Below are 18,474 nucleotides of genomic sequence, written 5' to 3'. Positions count from 1 at the left end.
CGCCTTCACTGAGGAGGCGGAGGGAGCCTTTAGTGGGTGTGGTAAGCTCTCTCCTGATTGGTGGTGCTGAGAAGTGTTTCCGGGTAGCGGCGGGCGGTGCCCCCGGAAGGGCTCGGAGTGCGCGACGGAGGGAGCGCAGCCGGCGGCGGGGCGTCGGTCCGCCCGCGGGTCATGGGGAGGTACGGGACGGCGGGCGGGGGGTTCGGGGTGGTCCTTTCCCCAGCGGCGGGAGCCTCCGGCTGTTTTACACGGGCTTTTACAGCCTGAAACGCGGAGGGAGTCGGTGGTGGGCGCGGTAGGCCGTGTCCCACCGCTCCCCGGGCAGGGCCGGGCCTACAGCCGGTGTTCAAGATTCCGCTCCTGTGGGGTTTGAACCGGCTGGGGAGGGGGTGTCCGGGGCCTGACGGGCGACCCCCGCAAGCCCTGACAGGCGGGGCCCGGCCCGGTGTGGGCTGCAGGTGGCTGTCGGTGACCTTGGCCCTTCCCTACGGCTTTGGCCGCGGCTCCCCGGCTGCCGGAGAAAACGTTTTGCACCGGGAGGATTCGTTCGGTCCCGTAATGGCGTTGCCCGTGAGCAGTCGTGGGGTTGGTGGCCTCTTTATGCTGGTGGCTGAGACGGTGCTGGAAGAAAAGCTCTCAGAGCTGCTCCCTAGATGCCAAGCGTTGGTGCTTCGGGGGTAAAACGTGAAGCTGGAAGCTGTGGGGTGAAGAGAAAGGAGGTTTGAGTCACCCTTCAGCATCTAACAAACACATCCGGGGGGAAAAGGGCCTTTCTTATTTATTCCCTTTTAGCTAGTGCACCTAATGGATCAGTGCTCGTAACAGATGCTTCCTTTAGCAGCGTAAGGGAGGGCTTTGTCTCATGTTTATAATAACTAAAGCAAAACCCAAGAACTTTCCCAGTTTTCTCTATTAATATTTTCTCTATTAAGGGACATCTGGACTGGACAGTCCTTTGCAAACCTATTTAAATAGTTGATGAAAATTGTCATGTCTTAATGGAAGTGGGACACCACCCCCCCCCCGAGCACCCCAAGGAATGTGCCAAAGGTTTGTTTGGCTTTAATATAGATTTTAATTACAGCTGTAACTCTCCGCTGTCGATGCTAATGAGTTACAGTGGGTCGGTGATGCTAATTGCAGCCACCAGACCTATTCCTGCCGCAGAGGAAGCTGCTGTTGCAGAGGTCCGGGCTCACCTGCACATCACTGCTGACAGCAGATACCAAGATACTCTGTCTTCTGACAGAGAAATGGAGTTTGGCCAAATTTCTGCTCCTGCTTAAGGATCCCGGGAGATGCCTTGTTCTCCGCAGCAGCGGACACTCACGTACTGCTCATGATTGTGTAATATCTTCTGATAGCTAAGCCCTCTTGTGACAACACACGCTCTCTTATGTCCTCTCGCCATCTTATGATAGAATGGGTGATACGAAAAATATCTGGTGTTCCTGTAGGAATGAGAGTTATATGGAAGAGGAGGAAGCGAGAGTAGGTTAACGCTGACTGCGGACGTACTGGGAAGGCTTTGGAAAATGGCCTCTCCATTCGCTGGCCCCACAGCAGTTGCTGATGTAATTAAAGATCTAGACACTCAGATAGCTGTAAGTAGAGTGCTGGGGCTTGCCATGGGGCCGGCATGCGGGATTTGTCCCGGGAATCTGCGCATCCCGTTAGTTTTGTGTTTGGTGATCTTAACGATAACCCAAAGGGTGCAGTAAGATCCGCAAATAAATGAACAAAGCAACTTTATGCTAATAAAGTGCTTTCTGCCCAAGGATTTCGGAGCTTCCTCCCTGCATGGTGGGTAAGAATTCCTGCTTTCTGCATTTGTGAAGCGAGGTGGGAGCTAAAACCAAGACTAGCACACTGAATCTTGATCTTGTACTGGGCTGTTCATCCAGAAATACCATCTGAGGGGGTTTAGGGTGTGAGTGTAATGTTTTCCATTGTTTATTAGTTAAAATTGAGCTAGGATCTTGCTGAGGGCGCTACAGAAATGCATCTTGGATATAGGTTCTCCTAAAAGGTCTCCGTGTCTGTAGACGCGGCAGTGCATGAGTGTGCCTTGGAATGAAGCACTAAAGCAGCTGCTTAAAAGTACTCCTGTGTGATTTCTGGTTTGTGTTTTGGTATGAATTAATCCAAACTAACAAAGCTTGCTCTGATGAGGGGAAAATGTTTGTAGCTCAGGTAGCGGATGCTGTGTTCATCACTTTGTATGCAAATGTGCTGTAAAGCTGTTTAAACAAACTCTCTTCTTCTCTAAGTAAGTTTACCCTGAAACGCATGGGCTTTTCAGAAGACTCATCTGCTTCTCACCCGTCTCTGGGCCCAACAGCAGCTGCTGCAGCCGCTGCCACGTGAGGGGCTTTTACATTAAACCATTCCTTAAATGCTCATTTCACGTGACAGACCTGTCACTGCTGCCCACAGCGCTTGGGGTGGAAGGCCCAAGGTTTGGATGAGTTTCCTTCCGTGGAGTAGCAAGGACGGAGCAAAGCTTCATCAGTCCTGGGGTTTAGAGCCTTCCAGCCATGAAATCTAGTAGTTGCCAGTCAGTCTGTATGCTGGCTCAGCGGCTGGTAACCTGAAGAAGTTAGACACCGAAGAAGGGTGAACCTGGAAGATCTGAGTAACCAGTGAAGCTGCCGCAACCCACTTCTGGTTTGCAGTTAACAGCTCAGAAAACCTGACTTCATTCACTGTCGCTGTCAGTTGCCCGGTGTGGGAAGAACAAATCGAAGGTGTGGGTGTGTGCGTGTGTTTCTGTCATGTTACCTCTGAGTACCCAGACTTGTGCTCTTGGAAGTGAAACCGAACCCTGTGCTGTCAAGCCGGCATCAAGGGATCGCTGTGGGTCAGGCTTGAAGTGTGGTGTTGCCGAAAACAAGACCTCCACCCTGCGGCAGACACCCGAGGGAGCTCGAACACTGTCTTCTTGTCAGGCCCGTGGAGTGTGGAAATGAAGACTCAAACGCTGTGCCTGCTGTTCCCCTGCATTGCTGCCGCGGGAGCAAGCTGTGTCCTTTAGTTTAATCTTCTTTGTGTGGTCTTTTCCTCAAAGCTGTTTGTGGTCCAAGAGAAATCTGTTCAGAAAGGCCCTAACCAGAGGGCGAGGGGTGGACACGGCACGTGGAATTCAGCCCGAGGAACGAGCAGGCGGGTCGGCACCACTGCAGAGCTGCCACCTCTTGTCAGTGTGTGGCACGCAGCCACTGTGCTTCTCGTGGCAAGCTTCATATTCCCTATAGCAGGGAATGTTTTCTCTTCTAAACATTGCTCCTCCCTTCTTGCTGCGTCCAGAGAGACCCAGTCTTCTATAAACGTCTGGGCCCCGTCAGGACACTGTGGTTTACTCTGGACAGAGACGTAATCACCCTGTTGAATTCCTTCTGTTTGCTAACTCTGACTTTTGTTTCCTTTTCCAGTTGATTGGTTTGGGTCCCCACAACCCCAAGAAGAAGCAGGACCTAGATAAGCTTTATGATCTAAAAGCTAAAGCCCAACAGATTATGAACCAGTTTGGCCCATCTACCTTGATCAACCTCTCCAACTTCTCCTCCGTAAAGCCAGAACCAGCCAGCACTCCCCCGCAGAGCTCCATGGCTAACAGCACCACCGTGGCAAAGATGCCGGGGACGCCCAGCGGAGGAGGACGGCTCAGTCCTGAAAGCAACCAGGTAATTTTATCCTCTGCTTTAGGATAATGGGGAAGATGCTCAGACCTGCCTGTGGCTTAATTCCATCTTTAAACTACCAGCAAAAACTCAATGTCTATTAAAGTATCAGTTACTGAGCGAGCAAATATCTTCATATATTTCTTCCCTCCCAGGCGCTTTCAGGCTGGATGGGGTATGGACGCTGTAGGTGTGCAGGTTTTTTCAGTCTCAGGAAAATGTATATTGGAGGCATGATTTGAAAATTCTTTTTAAATGTGGTTTAGACAGGAGAAATAACAGTGCAGGTTTGGGGTGGAGCGAGAGGCGGCATCACTGCCAGGAGCTGCTGGCTGGCGTGTTTGCTTGTTGTGGTGTGGAGCCTTTGACGTGCATAAAATACACTGCTGCCCAACAAGTGCTCCGGGAACCCGCTCTGGGCTCTCCGCGGGCTTCGCTGGTGCCATGACCTCTCTGGGAAGTGTACGAGTACCCCAACACAAAGGCGAGCACAGCAGTTCTGCCCTTGGTGTGAGAGCACCAGGAAAGGCAGGAATTTCCCATGTGTGTCTGCTTCATCCGACCAGGCTGACGGGTCAGCGGAGAGAACTTTCAGCCGTATCCTATAAGAGCAGATGCTCTGCTGTTATTCAGAAGCAGTGAAATTTCTGCTCCCTGCCGTGTTTGGGCTGAGAGGGTGCTGCCTTCTGCCCTGGAATAACCCAGCACTCTGGTATCCCTGTTTTCCATTTGAAACACTAAAGGTGATAAGCGTTAGAGCCCTGGAAATAGTGCCTTTATGCCCTGAGAGACAATTTAGTCACTGATAGGTTGCTTGCACTTCCTGTCTACCTCTTAAGACTTCCAGTTTTGCCTTTGTCCCCTCGTGCCTGCAGCTTTGCTTTAGCCAGTGGTGTTTTAGTGCCAGTTTAGTGCGGGAGACTTATTTATCGCAGCCTGCTGCATTCCACTTTCTGGTCAGAGCAATGACTCATGCTTGAAAATAACTCCTTAACAGCTGATATTTCTTATCTCTGCCATTCCTGAACTGATAACGCTGTGTCAACACGTGTGACTTGGGCCTCGAGGGGGTGGCGGGGGAGGAGGTCTTTTGTGGCTGTGCTGTGTGGGCAGCTGCTTCGCTAAAGTAGGGCAGTAAATCGCTCCTCTTCTCCCACACGCTCAGGTTCTAACCAAGAAGAAATTGCAGGACCTGGTGCGTGAGGTGGATCCGAATGAGCAGCTGGATGAAGATGTGGAGGAAGTAGGTATCAACCCATGGCAGGGGCTGCAGAAAGATCTAATCCGGGATTTTTCATGGACTGATGGTCCTTTGTCCGAGGCAGGGAGGGCTGGTTCATATAACACTGCCGTATTCTCATGTTCGCTGCAGCGAACAGGCATCTGTGCCTGTTTCTGCGTCTCGGTGTCAAAAAGGGTTTTGCAACAGTGACTGTAGCAAACACCTTTGAAATACTAGCTTCTGCGGGTTCGTTTTCATACTTTCCGCATAATTTCGGCTGCTCAGTACTGATAAAACTGGTGGTTGTCCTTGTTCTGCCACAGATGCTGTTGCAGATCGCCGATGATTTCATAGAGAGCGTGGTGACGGCTGCCTGCCAGCTTGCGCGGCATCGCAAGTCAAACACCCTGGAAGTGAAAGATGTCCAGTTGCATCTTGGTGAGTGATTTATTTATCCCCCCCTCATCAGCTGAGAGCTGAGCGTATGCCCTGAAGTCAGGGCACGGCTGCAGCTTTGGGGTGGAAACCTTTGCGTAGCTACAGATTCGTTACTACTGAATAATTCCTTAATACTCTGGGAATGAAGGGGGTGTCTGCCCCTAACCATCCCCTCTACAAATTTTGCAGTTGCGCGGTTTGTAGCAGTCCATCTGCCTGTGTTGGAAGGTCCCTGGCACAGGGACTGTCTTTACCGTGTTTAATGCTGTGCAGCCCTCTGCCGCTCTGCTTTTGGGAAGCTTTTATAGCTGATACGCAGATCACCAGCACGGTTTTCCCACCGGCTCCAGCCGGGCGTGCTGCCAGTATGTTTGTGATGAGGAGGCCGCTCTTGCGGTGGGCGGTTGGGGTAGAGCATGCTGACCTGCGATTTCTTTTTCCAGAGCGTCAGTGGAACATGTGGATCCCGGGCTTTGGTTCTGAAGAAATCAGGCCCTACAAAAAAGCCTGCACTACAGAAGCTCACAAACAGGTAAAGAGCCCTCAGTAACCCCGAGAATTGCGTGGTAGAAGCCTGATATAGGGAGGATGGTCTTGGACATGAATTTGTAGCCTCTTCCAAATGGTTTGGACTTGAAATAACTTCCTGAGTCCTCTCGCCTGCTTGTGTGGAGAGGATTGAGGTCACTCTGGCTCCTCTGTGGTGGTGTGGTGCCTGAAGAGAAGCAGTGGTACTCACTGGCTGAAACGCAGCCCCGCTGGGAAGGGTTTAAAAAAACAAAAACAAACAAACAAACAAACAAAAAAAACAAAAAACCAAAAAAACCCCAAAACAAAACAGCTGAGAGCTGCAGACAGTAACTTGTCAGCTGCCCCCTTGCAGATTGTGTGCTCCTTCTTTGCGCAGAAGGGACTGAAAACGCACCGCCTGGGACTCCGGGCCGCTCGCCACCGTAAGAATTTAAACAGCTGCAGAAAGCCTAAAGGTCTGGGAAGGTGCAGCAGAGAGCACACCCTGCTCCAGGCTTGCGGCTGTAGATTGGAGCTGAGCAGCCCTGGGGTTTTTTTTTCCCCTTAATTTTGTTTTCGCCAAATTGGGCCATCGCGTTTTAAGTGTCCGGTCAGAGCTGGGGAGGAGCTGCCCCGCAGGAGCCGTTGGAGGTGACGGAGGACACTGCATCTCCCCTCCTGAACCTCCCGCAGCAGCTGCTGGGCAGAGAGGAGGCCTTGAGGTGGGGTTTGATCCCATTGCCCCTCGCTAGTGTTGCTGTTTCACCTGCCAGCCCCGGGTGTCGAGGAGAGGAGCACAGACGCTTTTTTGTCCTCTGGCTCCGGCTTGGGACCCCATTAAGATTCAGACAGACTCGAAAGACCTGTGTGGAAACAAGTCAGGCAGTGTCCCGAGAGAACCCGAGATACCTTGTTCCTGCTCGGCTACAGGTTGTTTTGCTGTAACCTTGTCTGAGACGCTCGGCTTCCCACGTTTTTCTCTTTCTTCTTACAGAGAATGGCACTGATTCGCAAAACTACCAAGAAATAGCCCCTGGGAAGAGCCGGGAGAAGACGCCAGTGCATTTTGGGATATCTGCCTCTCCACTAAAACCTCCACGATGCCATCCATGGGATATTTTTTTTAATGCTTTACAGAGAAGCATATATTTTTTATTAATGGTGCAGCAATATCTTGACTTTATGAGGAGATCTGCCAAAAACGTTCTACGCCCCCTTCCTCATTCCCCCTAAGAGCGCAACGTATCTCAAAACAGAGACTTTTATTTGTGACTTGAAAGTGGTTTATCGTATAAGTGATTACCCAAGGGACAGAGCATTTGATCTTGTGTGGGACAGTATTAGAAGCATCTGTAGAGGTTTTTGTTTCCTCCTTCCTGCCCCTACCTGCTCCAGTACTTTGTAATGTCAGTGTTTATATAAATACTTGCGTTTGTTTTACATGAATAAAGAAATTATTAATCTAAACCCACGGAACAGTCTTGTGCTCTTCAGGCAGCGTGCGGAGGGATTGCCAGAGAAACGGGCAGCCTCCGCGGTGCCCGATTGCTGCGCGTGGTGATGTTGTGGTAAGAGATCTCCTGCCCTGGGCTTTAGAGTGAGTGGAAGGATTTGGCCGGGCTCTGCTGTGCTGATCGGGGTGAGCTGGTGCCTTGCACTCCTCACCTCCAGCCCAGGGTGAGTAGTTTCCCCAGCTCTTGGACATTCGGACCATTAGGAATGGGACGCGGTGACCGAGGACAAGAAACGAAGGCGATCCTGGTTCTCTCCTTGCTTGGGACGGAAGGAAAGGCTGCCTCACCCTGCCTGTTCCTGCCTGCTCTGCTCGAACCGCTGAACATCAGTGTGCTGCTGGGGCCCTCGACCCGCCAGTGCCTACGGGGGACCCACCTTGGCTGAAGGAGTTCAGAAACCAGTACGAGCGCTCTCCTCCTCCCTGTGAGTGCCGGTTAAGGAGCCCGGGGAGTGTGATAAACGCACGCAGACTCCCGGGCGAGGCCAGTCTGACGGGCGCTCGGGGCGGAGGGAAGCTGCTCCTGCCCCACGGCTGTACTCGGCTGCTGCTGGGGGAGACGCGGAGTTGTTCCCCGACTGCTCCAGCTCGGGGTACGGGGAGGAACCGCTGTTAGACCAGGCGGCCTCGGCCTCCCAAGTGGGGAGGAGGAGAGCAGCTCCGAGCCAACGGGTTGGGCAGTAAAAGGGGTTTCAGATCAATGCTGACCTGACGTGGGAGCCGGGATGGGGGGGGATCCTCTCCAGGGGATGGGGGCAGCCTTGTAGAAAGGGGTTGGGAGAGAGATTAGGGGAATGAGGGTGACCCCTGCCCCATCCCGCCTGGGGACTTCACCCTTCCCCTGGGCAGCCTCGGTGCTGGTCGCTTCCCCTTCCCCAGGAAAACACGGGCAGGCAGAGAGGTGAACAGCGGGTGTTTAATGCGCCCGTGCAGTCGCTGCCTGCACCTCTGCCTCACCTCCTGCGCATCGCGGTGGCCGGAGCCCAGCGTGTCCCAGCCCTGCCGCCACGGGCTGCCAATGTCCCCACCTCTAGCACGAGCATCTCTTCCGCTTCTCTTTCTTCTCCGGTGCCTGAGCCCTGAGCGGCGCCGGCAGTGGGATGCTGCACTTCACCCCGTCCCATGCCTCGGTGGCAGCCAGCCGCCCTGTTTGCAGCGCCTGGTAGATGGCCGAGGTCAGCATCTGGAAAGCCTGGACCACGTTGCTGGCGTCCTTGGCCGAGGTCTCGACGTACTGCACCCCCAGCGAGGCCGCCAGCTTCTCCGCCTCCTTCCTGCCCACCCGCCGCTGCCCCGCCAGGTCGCTCTTGTGCCCCACCAGCAAGAAGACCATGCGGAATGGCTGGACCGTGTCGGTCACCTCCCGGTGCCACTGCCGGATGCTCTCGAAGGACGTGCGGTTGGTGAGGTCAAAGAGCAGCATCCCCCCGGCTGAGTTGCGGTAGTAGGAGCGAGTCACGGACCTGGGGCACAGAGAGAAAGGGGGTGAGCGGCCCCCCGGGGCCGCCCTGGGCAGCATCTCCCCCGCCTGCGGAGCAGCCTGGACCACGTCCTGCCCCCTGCCACCGTCACGCTGCTCTCACACAGCCATAAGAGCAAGAATTGTCCCTTTTGCTGTGCCAGTAAGTGGTCCGAGCACCTCTGTCCCTGCTCGGCCGCCAAAGCTCGGCTGTTCCCTGCAGCCACAGCCCCAGAGCTCTCCCACCCCCTGTGGCCGTGGTCCCGGAGCTCTCCCACCCCCTGCGGCCGCAGCTCTGCCATTCCCCCATCCCCTGCAGCCGCTTCCCCTGCGCTCCCCTCTCCCCAGCAGCCAGCCCGGCCGGTGCTGGGCAGCCCCAGCAGCGAGGTGTGGAGGCAGCTGAGCTGGGAAAGCCGCTCTGCCCAGTTCCTGATGGGCTCTAAGCCTCTTCCCCCAGCCCTCCACAGCTGGTGGGGCAGAGGGGTGCTGGGGGGGGGCATCCCATACCCCCTTTGGAGCCAACGAGGCAACCCCAAAGGCTCCTTTCCCTGGGGACACCCTTGGCTCTGGTTCATTTGGACCCCTGTGGCCCACCCGGTGTGGGACATCGTGGTTCCTCACCCACGGGGCTCCCCCTGGCAAAGGGACAGGTGGGAACACAGCCTCATCCAGGCCCTTCCCAGGGTTGGGAATCGCAACATCCCACCAGCACCCCACATCCAAGTGGACCCCCCCCGGTGCTGTCACCCCTTCCCCACCCCATGGCCGGAGCCGGACCCACCTGAAGCGCTCCTGCCCGGCTGTATCCCAGAACTGCAGCTTCACCTTCAGCCCCGGCTCCAGCTCCACAAACTGGACGTAGAAGTCCACCCCCACCGTCTGGTTGACGGCGTCCAGGAAGACGCCCTCGGTGTAGCGCCGCAGCAATGAGGACTTCCCCACCGTCGAGTCCCCCAGCATGATCACCCGGAACTGGTACTGCCACCGCGGCTCCATCGGCACCTCCGTTGGCTGCCGGGACCTGCCGCCCCCGCGCCGGGCGCATGTACAGGCAGGCAGCGCCGGGCTCCTCCACCCAGGAGGCGTTCCCGCCCCGCCATGGGTGCTGGGTGGCCCCTTCCATCCCTTTTTCCTTGGCTCCATCCAGCTGGAAGCGCTCGGGGGGTGCCTGGTCCCATTTTCCCTGGGGGTGGTCACGGTGGGGACATGAGACCCATCGAGTGACACAGCCACATGCAGATGGGGTGTGTGTGTGTGTGTTTTACCCCACCAGCAACACCCTCACCACCCCCCCCCCGTGTCACAGGTCGAGCACGGTGGCACGTCCCCCGCTGGCGGTCCGGCGCTCGGCACAGCCTTTATTTAGTGCGGAAAAAGCTTCAAGTTTATTAAAAACACTCCTGGAGGGGAGGATTATTTTTTCAGAGCCCCCCCCCAAATTAAGGCTTGAGATAAACCCGAGCCTGGCTGGGGACGCAGCGCCGCGCAGCGCAGGGGGCTGCAGGGCAGGGGAGTGGGGGGGAAACGTCCCCAGGGGTGGAGGGTCCCATGTCCCCCTGTCCCCATCAGCACTGGCAGCGCTCCCGGGGCTCCCCCTGGGCCGGGGGTCGGCGATGGCTCTGGCTGGGGATGAGCCTGATGCCACCGCAGCCCCGGTGAGGAGCAAGTCCCCCCCGGCCCAGCGCCCGCTGGATGCCCCCCGCCAGCATCTGGAAGGCCAACTCCACGTTGAGGTTGCCACGGGCCGAGGTCTCCACAAAAGCCATGCCCAGGGTGGCGGCGAGGTGCCCGGCCTCCTCCGCCGACACGGCGCGCTCGGCCGCCAGGTCACTCTTGTGTCCCACCAGGACGAAGGCGGGGGGACGGTCCCCGGCGGCTTCACGGTACCACTCGGGGACGTGCTCGAAGGACGCCCGGTTGGTGAGGTCGAAGACCAGCAGCACCCCCGCCGCGCTCCGGTAGAAGGACCTGGTGATGGACCTGGGCACAGCGGGGGGGGCCCGGGGGTCACCCTGGCACCCACCAGCCCCTGCACCCGCTTCCCTGTGATGGGGCTCAGGGGATTTTTGGGTCCTCAGGAGCAGGGAGGGGAGATCTGGACCATCTGCACCCCATTTTCTGTTCAGCATCCCCCCCCCCCCCCCCGACTGGGGGGCTCCAGAGGAGGTTTGTAGGAGCTCAGGGGTCCCTCTGACCCCCCCCCCCCCAGCCTGGGATGCAGTGGGGATGTGGCAGCACCCAGGGGTGGGTGCTGATGGGGCTGAGCGCCGGGCAGAAACAGGGCACCCCCAGACCGACCCTGGGGCCCCCCAAAGGCTCCCAAGGGATGGGGGCAGCGCGGGACCCCTGGCCCCAGCCACGCCACCCGCTCTTCAACCCACGGCGCCCCATTTGAGCCTCTTTCACGCTCCCAGGAGCTCCCGGCTCCGGCCTGATGCGATCAGGGAGGGAATCACCCACCCCCAGCCCACCGGCACCCCAGGACCCCCACCCAGCCCCGTTACTTTGGCCGCTCCCCAAAACCAGCTCCGGCTTTGCCGCTAAACCCCAGCACAAGGTTTCACCGGCCCCTAAAGCGTCACCGTCCCAGCGAGCCATCGCTGCCCATCCCCACACGCCCGGCCGGCGACTTCACACCCACCCTGGGGTGGGGGAACGAGTCAGTTGGGTGCTGGGGCCCCGCCTGGGGGCTGTGTCCCCTTCCCCCCGTGTCCACCCTCCTCACCTGAACCTCTCCTGGCCGGCCGTGTCCCAGAGCTGCAGCTTGGCCCTGCCGGTGGGTGGCAGGGGGACAGTGCGGCTGTAGAATTCCACGCCGACGGTGGGGCAGGGGGTGGCCGTCCCCCCGCCTGGACCCTCTGCGAAGCAGCGCAGCAACGACGACTTCCCCACCGCCGCGTCCCCCAGCACGATGACACGGAACTGGTAGTGTCCCCCAGGGTCGGGGTCCTGGGGGGGACCTGTCACCGTCCCCATGCTGGTGGCTGTGCTCGGAGAGGGCGGATTGACCAGCCCCAGGGTGGCCGGATCCTGACCCGGCTGGGCTTTGCTGTGCTGGCGGGGCTGGGGACAGGTCCTCACCCTTGTCCCCACCCCGCAGCACCTTCCCCGGGGTGGACAAACAAACCGTCCTGGGGAGGAGAGAGAAGCTGCCGGCCCCATCCTTGTCCTCCTGTCCCCGGGGACGCTGTGTCTGGTGTTGTCACGTGCCAGCTCTGTCCCGCCGCCTGGGTTTGGTGACAAAGCTGGGGACAGCCATGCTGCGGCTGTACAAACACGCTGTCTCCGAGAAAGACAAAATCCTGGGAGAGCTGGGATGGACGAGGGCTGGAAAGGGGCTCCTGTGTCCCCAAGGGGAGAAGGGAAGAGGGATCAGCGGCACCGACTTTGTGTCCCCGGGACAAAGGTGCTCTCTGCAAACAGCCGTCGCGGGGACTTTGCCACCACCCGGCGCTCCCCCTCGTGACAGCTGTGCAGATGGGGAACAACAGCCCCCCGTGACAGCTCTGGGGCTGCTTTCACCCCCAATTTGTTCTGCATCGTGAGAAAACAGGTGACTCGAGTCACCAGGGCTCCAGCAAAGGGTGTTGGCAACATCGTAAGGTGTTGCCTTTGCCCGGACAGGATCCCGTCCATGCTTTTCCGTCACTTCCCAGGCACTTTTCCTGCACTCCAGGGACCCAGTGCCCGGGGCAGTGGAGGGGAGACTCCAGCAGGACAGTGCTGTGCCAGCTCCAGTGGTGAGAGGGAGGGAAAGCAGAAGAGCTGCTGCTGGTGAAGACAGCTGCGGTGTACAAGGCATTGCCACATCAGCTCCCTGGGGCAGGAACTCCATGTTATGAGCAGCACAGAAAAAAAAAAACCAGTCAGAGATATCGATTTCCAGCAGAGATAATCCCATCCCAGTCACAGCCAGAGATCCGTCCCACCACAGAGCATGGGGAGAACCGACAGAACCTCACCCCGAAGGACGGGTGACCTCAGGGGGAAGAAGTTGTTTGTATTTCACAAGTCTTACCCCCAGCGCCGGGTAAGGGCAGTCAGGTGCCCCCCAGACCAACGCACCCCCAACACAGGACACACAGCAAACAGTTTCCAGTGATTACATTTATTCACCCTCAAAATATTTTATATCCAAGCTCCTCTCCTGAGAAAACTCTGCAGAAGGGACTGTTCTTCCACGCCGAGTGGGTAAACGGGAGCTTGAGCAGCAGCCGGAGCAGCTGTTCCCACCTGGGGGAGCTCACGGCTCAGGAAGGAGCCAGGATCTGGTTACGCAGAGCTGCCGCTTCTGAAGAGGGCTGGAAAAGAACGAAGTCTCACACTGCAGCACTGGCACCCTCAGGGAATGAGCTCATCTCAGCTCCACACTCTGCTTGGACCTAAAGAGGGGATAAAAAAATAATCCAGTGTGAACGAAGAGCAGTTTGACTCGGCATTGCTTCAGATTTCACCCGGTTTAAGGCAATCCCTGCTGCTCCCTCTCCCTGCACCACGGGGTGACTTTAGCCTGGCCTCAGCCCCATATCCGCAGGATTCATCCAACAGTCTCCAAAGAGAGGAGTCATCACAGACCAGGCTGCGCTCAGAGGGCCGGCGTGGCACGACTGATTTCACCAACACTCTGCCCTACAGATAACATGCTGCCCAATTAAAAACCTTACTAATGAAGCTGATTGTTCCCACAACTAGGACTGGCCACTTGCAGCGCAGGCACAGTCAGCTTTAACTGTCTTCTCTCCTCCAGGCCTGGTGAGATCCCACTCATGAAAGACCAAACATCCGGCGGTTACCCAAAAAGGACACTCACATGCTCTGTGTCACAGCTTTCCCACAGTTCAGGCTCACAGGAAAACAAACGGAATTCCTTCAGCAGGGACAGGGGCTCATTAAGCTCTTGGCCTCTTCAGTAATTCCTGAAAAAAAAACAAAAAACAACAGAGCCCCGGGTAAGTATCTGAAGTCGACAGTCCACGGTACGGTAGGAACCAATGCACTGGACCCAGCCCAGATGATGCCCAGCCTGCGGATCTTCACGGTGTCTCTGCCCCCTACACCCGACATTTATCCACTCCCACTCCTGCCCTCCCCAAGGAACAAGACAAAAGCAGACTGTCTTCCAACCGGCCTCTCTCAGAGCAGGACCGCACCAGCAAAGAGGCTGAGACCAGTTTGAATTTTATTTTTCCTCCTTTTTCGACCATAAGATCGGTATTCAGATCTGATGGGAAAGGGATCTGGAGGGACAGGCTACAGTGCTCTGAGAAGGGCATGTGTTCTCACCTCAGGTCTATCCAGCAGGCAGGCCATCGGCTGAGCGAGCTCCAAAACACCAAGCAACCCTGGAAGACATCGCAACACCCTCAGCGACAGCAGCAGGCTGCAGACCCACGAGTACACATCAGTGACACACTCAGGAACCACTGGAGCCTTGCAAGAAGAATCACAGCATGGTTTGGGTTGGAAGGGACCTTAAAGACCATCCAGTGCCACCCCCTGCCCTGGGCGGGGACACCTCCCCCCAGCCCAGGTTGCTCCAAGCCCCGTCCAACCTGGCCTTGAACACCTCCAGGGATGGGACAGCCACAGCTTCTCGAGGCAACCTGCGCCAGGGGCTCACCGCCCGCACAGGGAAAAATTTCTTCCTGATATCTCATCTAAATCTCCCCTCTTTCCAGTTTGAAGCCATTCCCCCTTGTCCTATCACTACATGCCCTCATAAAAAGTCCCTCTCCAGCTCTCCTGTAGGCCCCAAGCAACACCCTAATTCCTAAAAACATATAGGAGGGGCGAGTGACAGCCACAGGCAGAAGAGGCCCAGCAGTCAAAGACCTTCCCGTTGCTCTTGCATGTTGTTGGAGACCTGTAGCTACTGTACAGAGCCACAGCTCTTGGATAAACATGCAGAGTCACCGCCAAGCTCACAAGACCCACTACAGCTCCAGAGCAGCAGATGGAACCAAAGCAGAGTGATCTACTGGCTTTGGATCAGATTTGACTCCCAGTTCCACCACTAGCCAGGTCCAGCGATGCTGGGAAGTCTCCTCTTATCCCACCCATACGTGATCTCCACAGAGCAAGAAAAAAGCGGATTCTGCAGTTCTTAATGACCGGAGAGATACTTGCAACAGGCCCCGTCAGTGGGAAACCCTCGTCTGCAGTGCCTGACCCCAAGAACGAGCCCTGCAGAGGATCCACAGCCTCAGGAACAAGGACAGCACTGGCATGACCTGCTAGCAGAGGGCCGGGAAATACTGCTGCTCGCTGCTCCGGCCACGGGAGGCTGTGAAGGCAACCAAATTCCCAGCGTACGGGGAGATTCCCGAGCCCGGATCGCACATCTCACCTGCTCAACGCTGCCGAGCCAAGGGCATCACCGGCCATCACCTGCGGCCACCTCCCACGCCGGGACACTGCTGGGGAAGAACACAGACCTCAGCGTCAGGCAGGTGACAAAGTACGGCAGAGAGCCACCACCTCCCGCCTTTCCGTGCATCATTTCGGACCCCATAAGGGGGTATTTGGGATAACGGCTTTCTTATAGCGACAGCCCCCCGCCCCTCCAGGGCCCAGTTCCCGCAAAGCGGCCACCGACCCCCCGACCCCGAAGCCCCCCCGGGCCATGTATTTTCCCGCAATGTTGCCGGACAGTTACTGAGGTTCAAACTGAGCGGCGACCGTCGAGGAAAAACCTTCACTGTCGGCTCCTTTTTGACTGCATCTGCCACACCATCCAGACAGATGCAGCTTCGATAGGGCCGGGCGGGCCTGCGGGGCCCCTCCGCCCGGCAGCGGAGGTCGGTCACTCACCCGCGGCGGCCCCGGCACCTTCCCCGCAGGCCGGGCCCGGCCCGGGAGGGAGGGAACAAGGCCCTTCCGCCGCCGCGCTGCCCCTTCGCAGCCCATCGGAGCGCCGCCGCCTGGGCGCAGAGCCGGCGGGGCGCTGATGTGGCGGGGCCGAGCGGCGGGAGAGCCCCGAGGGAGGGCGGATGGCGGCGGATTGTCCCGGAGCCGCGGCCCAGCCGCAACCCGCGCGGCTGCCATCACAGAGAAAGGCGGAAGTCAACCCGCGGCGGCGTTTTATAGGGGGCATCGCGGGCGCTGATTGGCTGCTGGGGTCGGGCCCTCCCGCAGAGCCTGCTGGGAGGTGTAGTTCGCGCCGCCTACAGCCCCCCTCCGGCCATGCCCCCATGCCAAGCCCCCCCGTGCCATTGCCCCCCATCCCCATCCCATGCCACCCCACGCCATCCCCCCTATGCCACACCACCCCATGCCATACCCCCGTGCCATGCCACCCCCGTACCATCCCCCTCCCCAAAGGACAAACGCGCCCCTCTCCTCCAGCAGCAGCAGGGAAGGCAGGGGAAATCCCATCCCCAAGCAACACCACCATGATTTACAACCTCCCCCAAACTTGCACCGGGGGGTGACTGCGCTCCCCCAGCCCGCCTAAACCAACCCCCGGGTGGCACAAAGACAACTTCTCCCTCCTCCTCCCCGCAAGGTGCACCTCTGGGGTTCCTCTTCAAAAAAAGTGAAGGCAGCGGCCACATTTTCCTACTCTTTCCTCCCTTTTCAAGGCGGGAGGGAGGGGAACAGCCCACCCTCAGGGAACAGAGGGAAAGTTTCAGAAACAAAAGTCCATCTGCCAAAACAATACCTCCATCAGGTTCCTGGCTCGTGATCCATAATCAGTGGAAAGGATTTAAAAGGAGAGCATCTGCCAACTGGTCGGGAGGGAGGGCTGAAATCTCTGCAAGTACTGATGCTGAAGCCACAGCCACCGAGAGAGATCAGGTTGAAAAGCTGGATCTTGGACACTGAGCCCGCTTCCTGCCCCTGAGCCCTGGAGAAAGTGCAAAAAGGAGGAGGGAAAGCAGTAGTTAAGTTTTTCATCTGTTCTGAGCAAAATTCACAGATCAAAACCAAATCAGTGCTCAGGAATTGCCCTTTCAAGCTGGTAACCCCACCACCAACACACCAGATTACCAACAGAATAAGTCCGGCTCCCATTTAAAGCAGAAATCAGCCTGGAAATGAGCCCCCAACCTTGAGTGACCACGCTCTTCTATAAACGGCCCTTGTCAAAGCTGGCAGGGACAGGTTACAAGCAGCTGATCCTGTCCTCCGCCTCCTCCACGGATCCCACAGCTGCTCTGCCACGTCACCAGGCGTTCCCTGGGCAGCCCGGATTCTCCTTGGCACAGCGACTCCTGCAAAGCGAACCTCCAAATCTCCCCGTCAGATCCTAGGGCAGAACAGAAACTTGCTCATTGTAGCAAAAACAACCCAACCCCCAAATTCAGAAAACCTTGGAAAACATCAAGTGTCTGGGAAGAGAATCTTCTAAGTGCTAGACGGGGAGAATCCCCAAAAGAGCAATACCAAAAACCAACGGACGCTCAGGTAGACCTCAGCCCATCATGAGAAGGTGGCCGGAGAGAAGACGGAGCTGAGAAAATCCCTCTGCGTGTCTGCGGTGCCCAACCACAAGGTCAGCAAAGCCCCGATGAAACCTCCCAGCACAGCCGGGAACCTCAAAACCCCTTCTTACAAAACTGACTGCACTTGGTAAAACCATTTTGACTGGGAATAAGTGCTAAGGAAGAGAAGTGTAGTAACTTGAAAGACAAAAAAAAAGGGAGACACTTTCTGAAGAAATGCTCTGATCAGGCAAAAAGGTAAAGCAAGCTTTGTCAGAGTGACGTTTTCTGAACTAGTTTTATCAGTTTCTAAATGTAGCTATTGCGTTTAAAATTCATACCCTATCCTGACATTGAATTAATTTCATGCCTAAGCAAATCCTAGGTTAAATCCAGAAACTGGTGTATCCAGTATGCTTTACAAGATACGCTGGGAGATAGCAAGGCATGAAGGTAAAAATTCCTCTCCGATCTTGTTCAGCAGAAGCTGGGGATTAGCGAGCCGGTAATGAGAAACCGAGTACGCCAAGATCAGTCAAACATCTCTGTTCCTCAAAAGGGATTCAGAGAAATACCTAAGGGTGTTCAGTACTTCTTGGTGTGCAGGATATGAACCTGCCACCTGAAAATGGGCCAAGTAACAGGAATTTTCTCTAGTCGGATTCACACAGAAAACATCATCGCCAGACCCCATCAGACCCCCCCAATCCAGACTCGGGGCTGCACTGGAACAGACCCACATTTGCTAAAGAAATGGTTTCAAACTCCTCATCCCGTTGGAAACTGGTCAGAATTTTCCACAGGCCACCCCTAATGCTTACTGTCAAGCTTTTAATTAAACACGTTAATGGCAACAGGGCACCCCGCAGCCTTGCAGCTTACGCTTTGAAAATCACCACTTTGTGCCCAACAGGAGCAACGCCCACGTCGTTCCGCTCGGCAGTCGGCTCAATGTTTTTCAGTCTCTATAACTCAAACGGTAATCCCAGAGTCCCTGCAATTTAAAGGAATCCAAATTGGATCATCACATCTTCATCAAGTAACATAGTAACAACGTTTAAGCATTTTTGTAATTACTACTAAACGCTGCATGCTGAAAGGCAGAGTACGTCATAATCTCAACTGCAGATTTTGATGCAATTTTCAAGAATTACATAATCCCAGCAAGCCGCGATACCATCTGCCTTGGATTTCTTGCCTGTAGCACATAAAGATAAAAGCAGAATTTA

At 56.4% G+C, this 18,474-nt stretch overlaps 3 protein-coding genes and 1 long non-coding RNA gene across 12 annotated transcripts; 1 reads left to right on the top strand and 3 right to left on the bottom strand.

Moving 5' to 3' along the window:
• The first annotated feature begins 97 nt into the window (after positions 1 to 97).
• Positions 98 to 7,317, top strand: TAF12 (TATA-box binding protein associated factor 12). Of its 2 annotated transcripts, XM_082493959.1 has the most exons (7): positions 98 to 179; positions 1,458 to 1,604; positions 3,432 to 3,683; positions 4,846 to 4,923; positions 5,226 to 5,340; positions 5,784 to 5,872; positions 6,845 to 7,317. In XM_082493959.1, exons 2-7 carry the CDS (start codon positions 1,536 to 1,538, stop codon positions 6,878 to 6,880), a joined length of 639 nt encoding a protein of 212 aa, XP_082350085.1. In that variant the 5' UTR covers positions 98 to 179; positions 1,458 to 1,535; the 3' UTR covers positions 6,881 to 7,317. The 2 variants fall into 2 exon arrangements, with proteins under 2 accessions (XP_082350085.1, XP_082350086.1); XM_082493960.1 differs by lacking the exon at positions 1,458 to 1,604 and having other exon boundaries at positions 110 to 179.
• A 1,076-nt stretch (positions 7,318 to 8,393) lies between these two features.
• On the bottom strand, positions 8,394 to 9,818 carry LOC309680606 (ras-related protein Rab-39A-like; the record flags this gene model as incomplete). The annotated part of the gene is made up of 2 exons (XM_082494264.1): positions 8,394 to 8,826; positions 9,604 to 9,818. 2 exons carry the CDS (start codon positions 9,816 to 9,818, stop codon positions 8,394 to 8,396), a joined length of 648 nt encoding a protein of 215 aa, XP_082350390.1.
• Positions 9,819 to 10,387: 569 nt separating this feature from the next.
• LOC309680504 (ras-related protein Rab-42-like) lies at positions 10,388 to 11,798 on the bottom strand (the record flags this gene model as incomplete). Its single annotated transcript, XM_082494146.1, has 2 exons — positions 10,388 to 10,802; positions 11,548 to 11,798. The coding sequence occupies 2 exons, from the start codon at positions 11,796 to 11,798 to the stop codon at positions 10,388 to 10,390; spliced, it is 666 nt and encodes a 221-aa protein (XP_082350272.1).
• Positions 11,799 to 12,921: 1,123 nt separating this feature from the next.
• On the bottom strand, positions 12,922 to 16,835 carry LOC309680549. Of its 8 annotated transcripts, none has more exons than XR_014269950.1 (5): positions 16,483 to 16,835; positions 15,169 to 15,238; positions 14,106 to 14,252; positions 13,633 to 13,738; positions 12,922 to 13,204 (listed from the first exon to the last, which is right to left on the bottom strand). It is a non-coding gene; the product is annotated as an uncharacterized lncRNA (long non-coding RNA). The 8 variants fall into 8 exon arrangements; XR_014269951.1 differs by having other exon boundaries at positions 14,106 to 14,164; XR_014269952.1 differs by having other exon boundaries at positions 15,169 to 15,235.
• Between the last annotated feature and the right edge of the window lie 1,639 nt (positions 16,836 to 18,474).

Source organism: Vanellus vanellus, assembly GCF_965231255.1.
Source record: "Vanellus vanellus genome assembly, chromosome: 22".
Lineage (NCBI taxonomy): Eukaryota > Metazoa > Chordata > Aves > Charadriiformes > Charadriidae > Vanellus > Vanellus vanellus.
This window is presented reverse-complemented; position numbering and strand designations above follow the sequence as displayed.

What these genes read in the sequence shown, in the direction of transcription:
- TAF12 (XM_082493959.1), top strand. Translation starts at nt 1,536, where the DNA reads ATGGCCTCTCCATTCGCTGGCCCCACAGCAGTTGCTGATGTAATTAAA. An exon ending in AGATGTCCAGTTGCATCTTG is followed by an intron (nt 5,341 to 5,783) that starts GTGAGTGATTTA and finishes TTCTTTTTCCAG; the next exon opens with AGCGTCAGTGGAACATGTGG. An exon ending in CTACAGAAGCTCACAAACAG is followed by an intron (nt 5,873 to 6,844) that starts GTAAAGAGCCCT and finishes TTCTTCTTACAG; the next exon opens with AGAATGGCACTGATTCGCAA.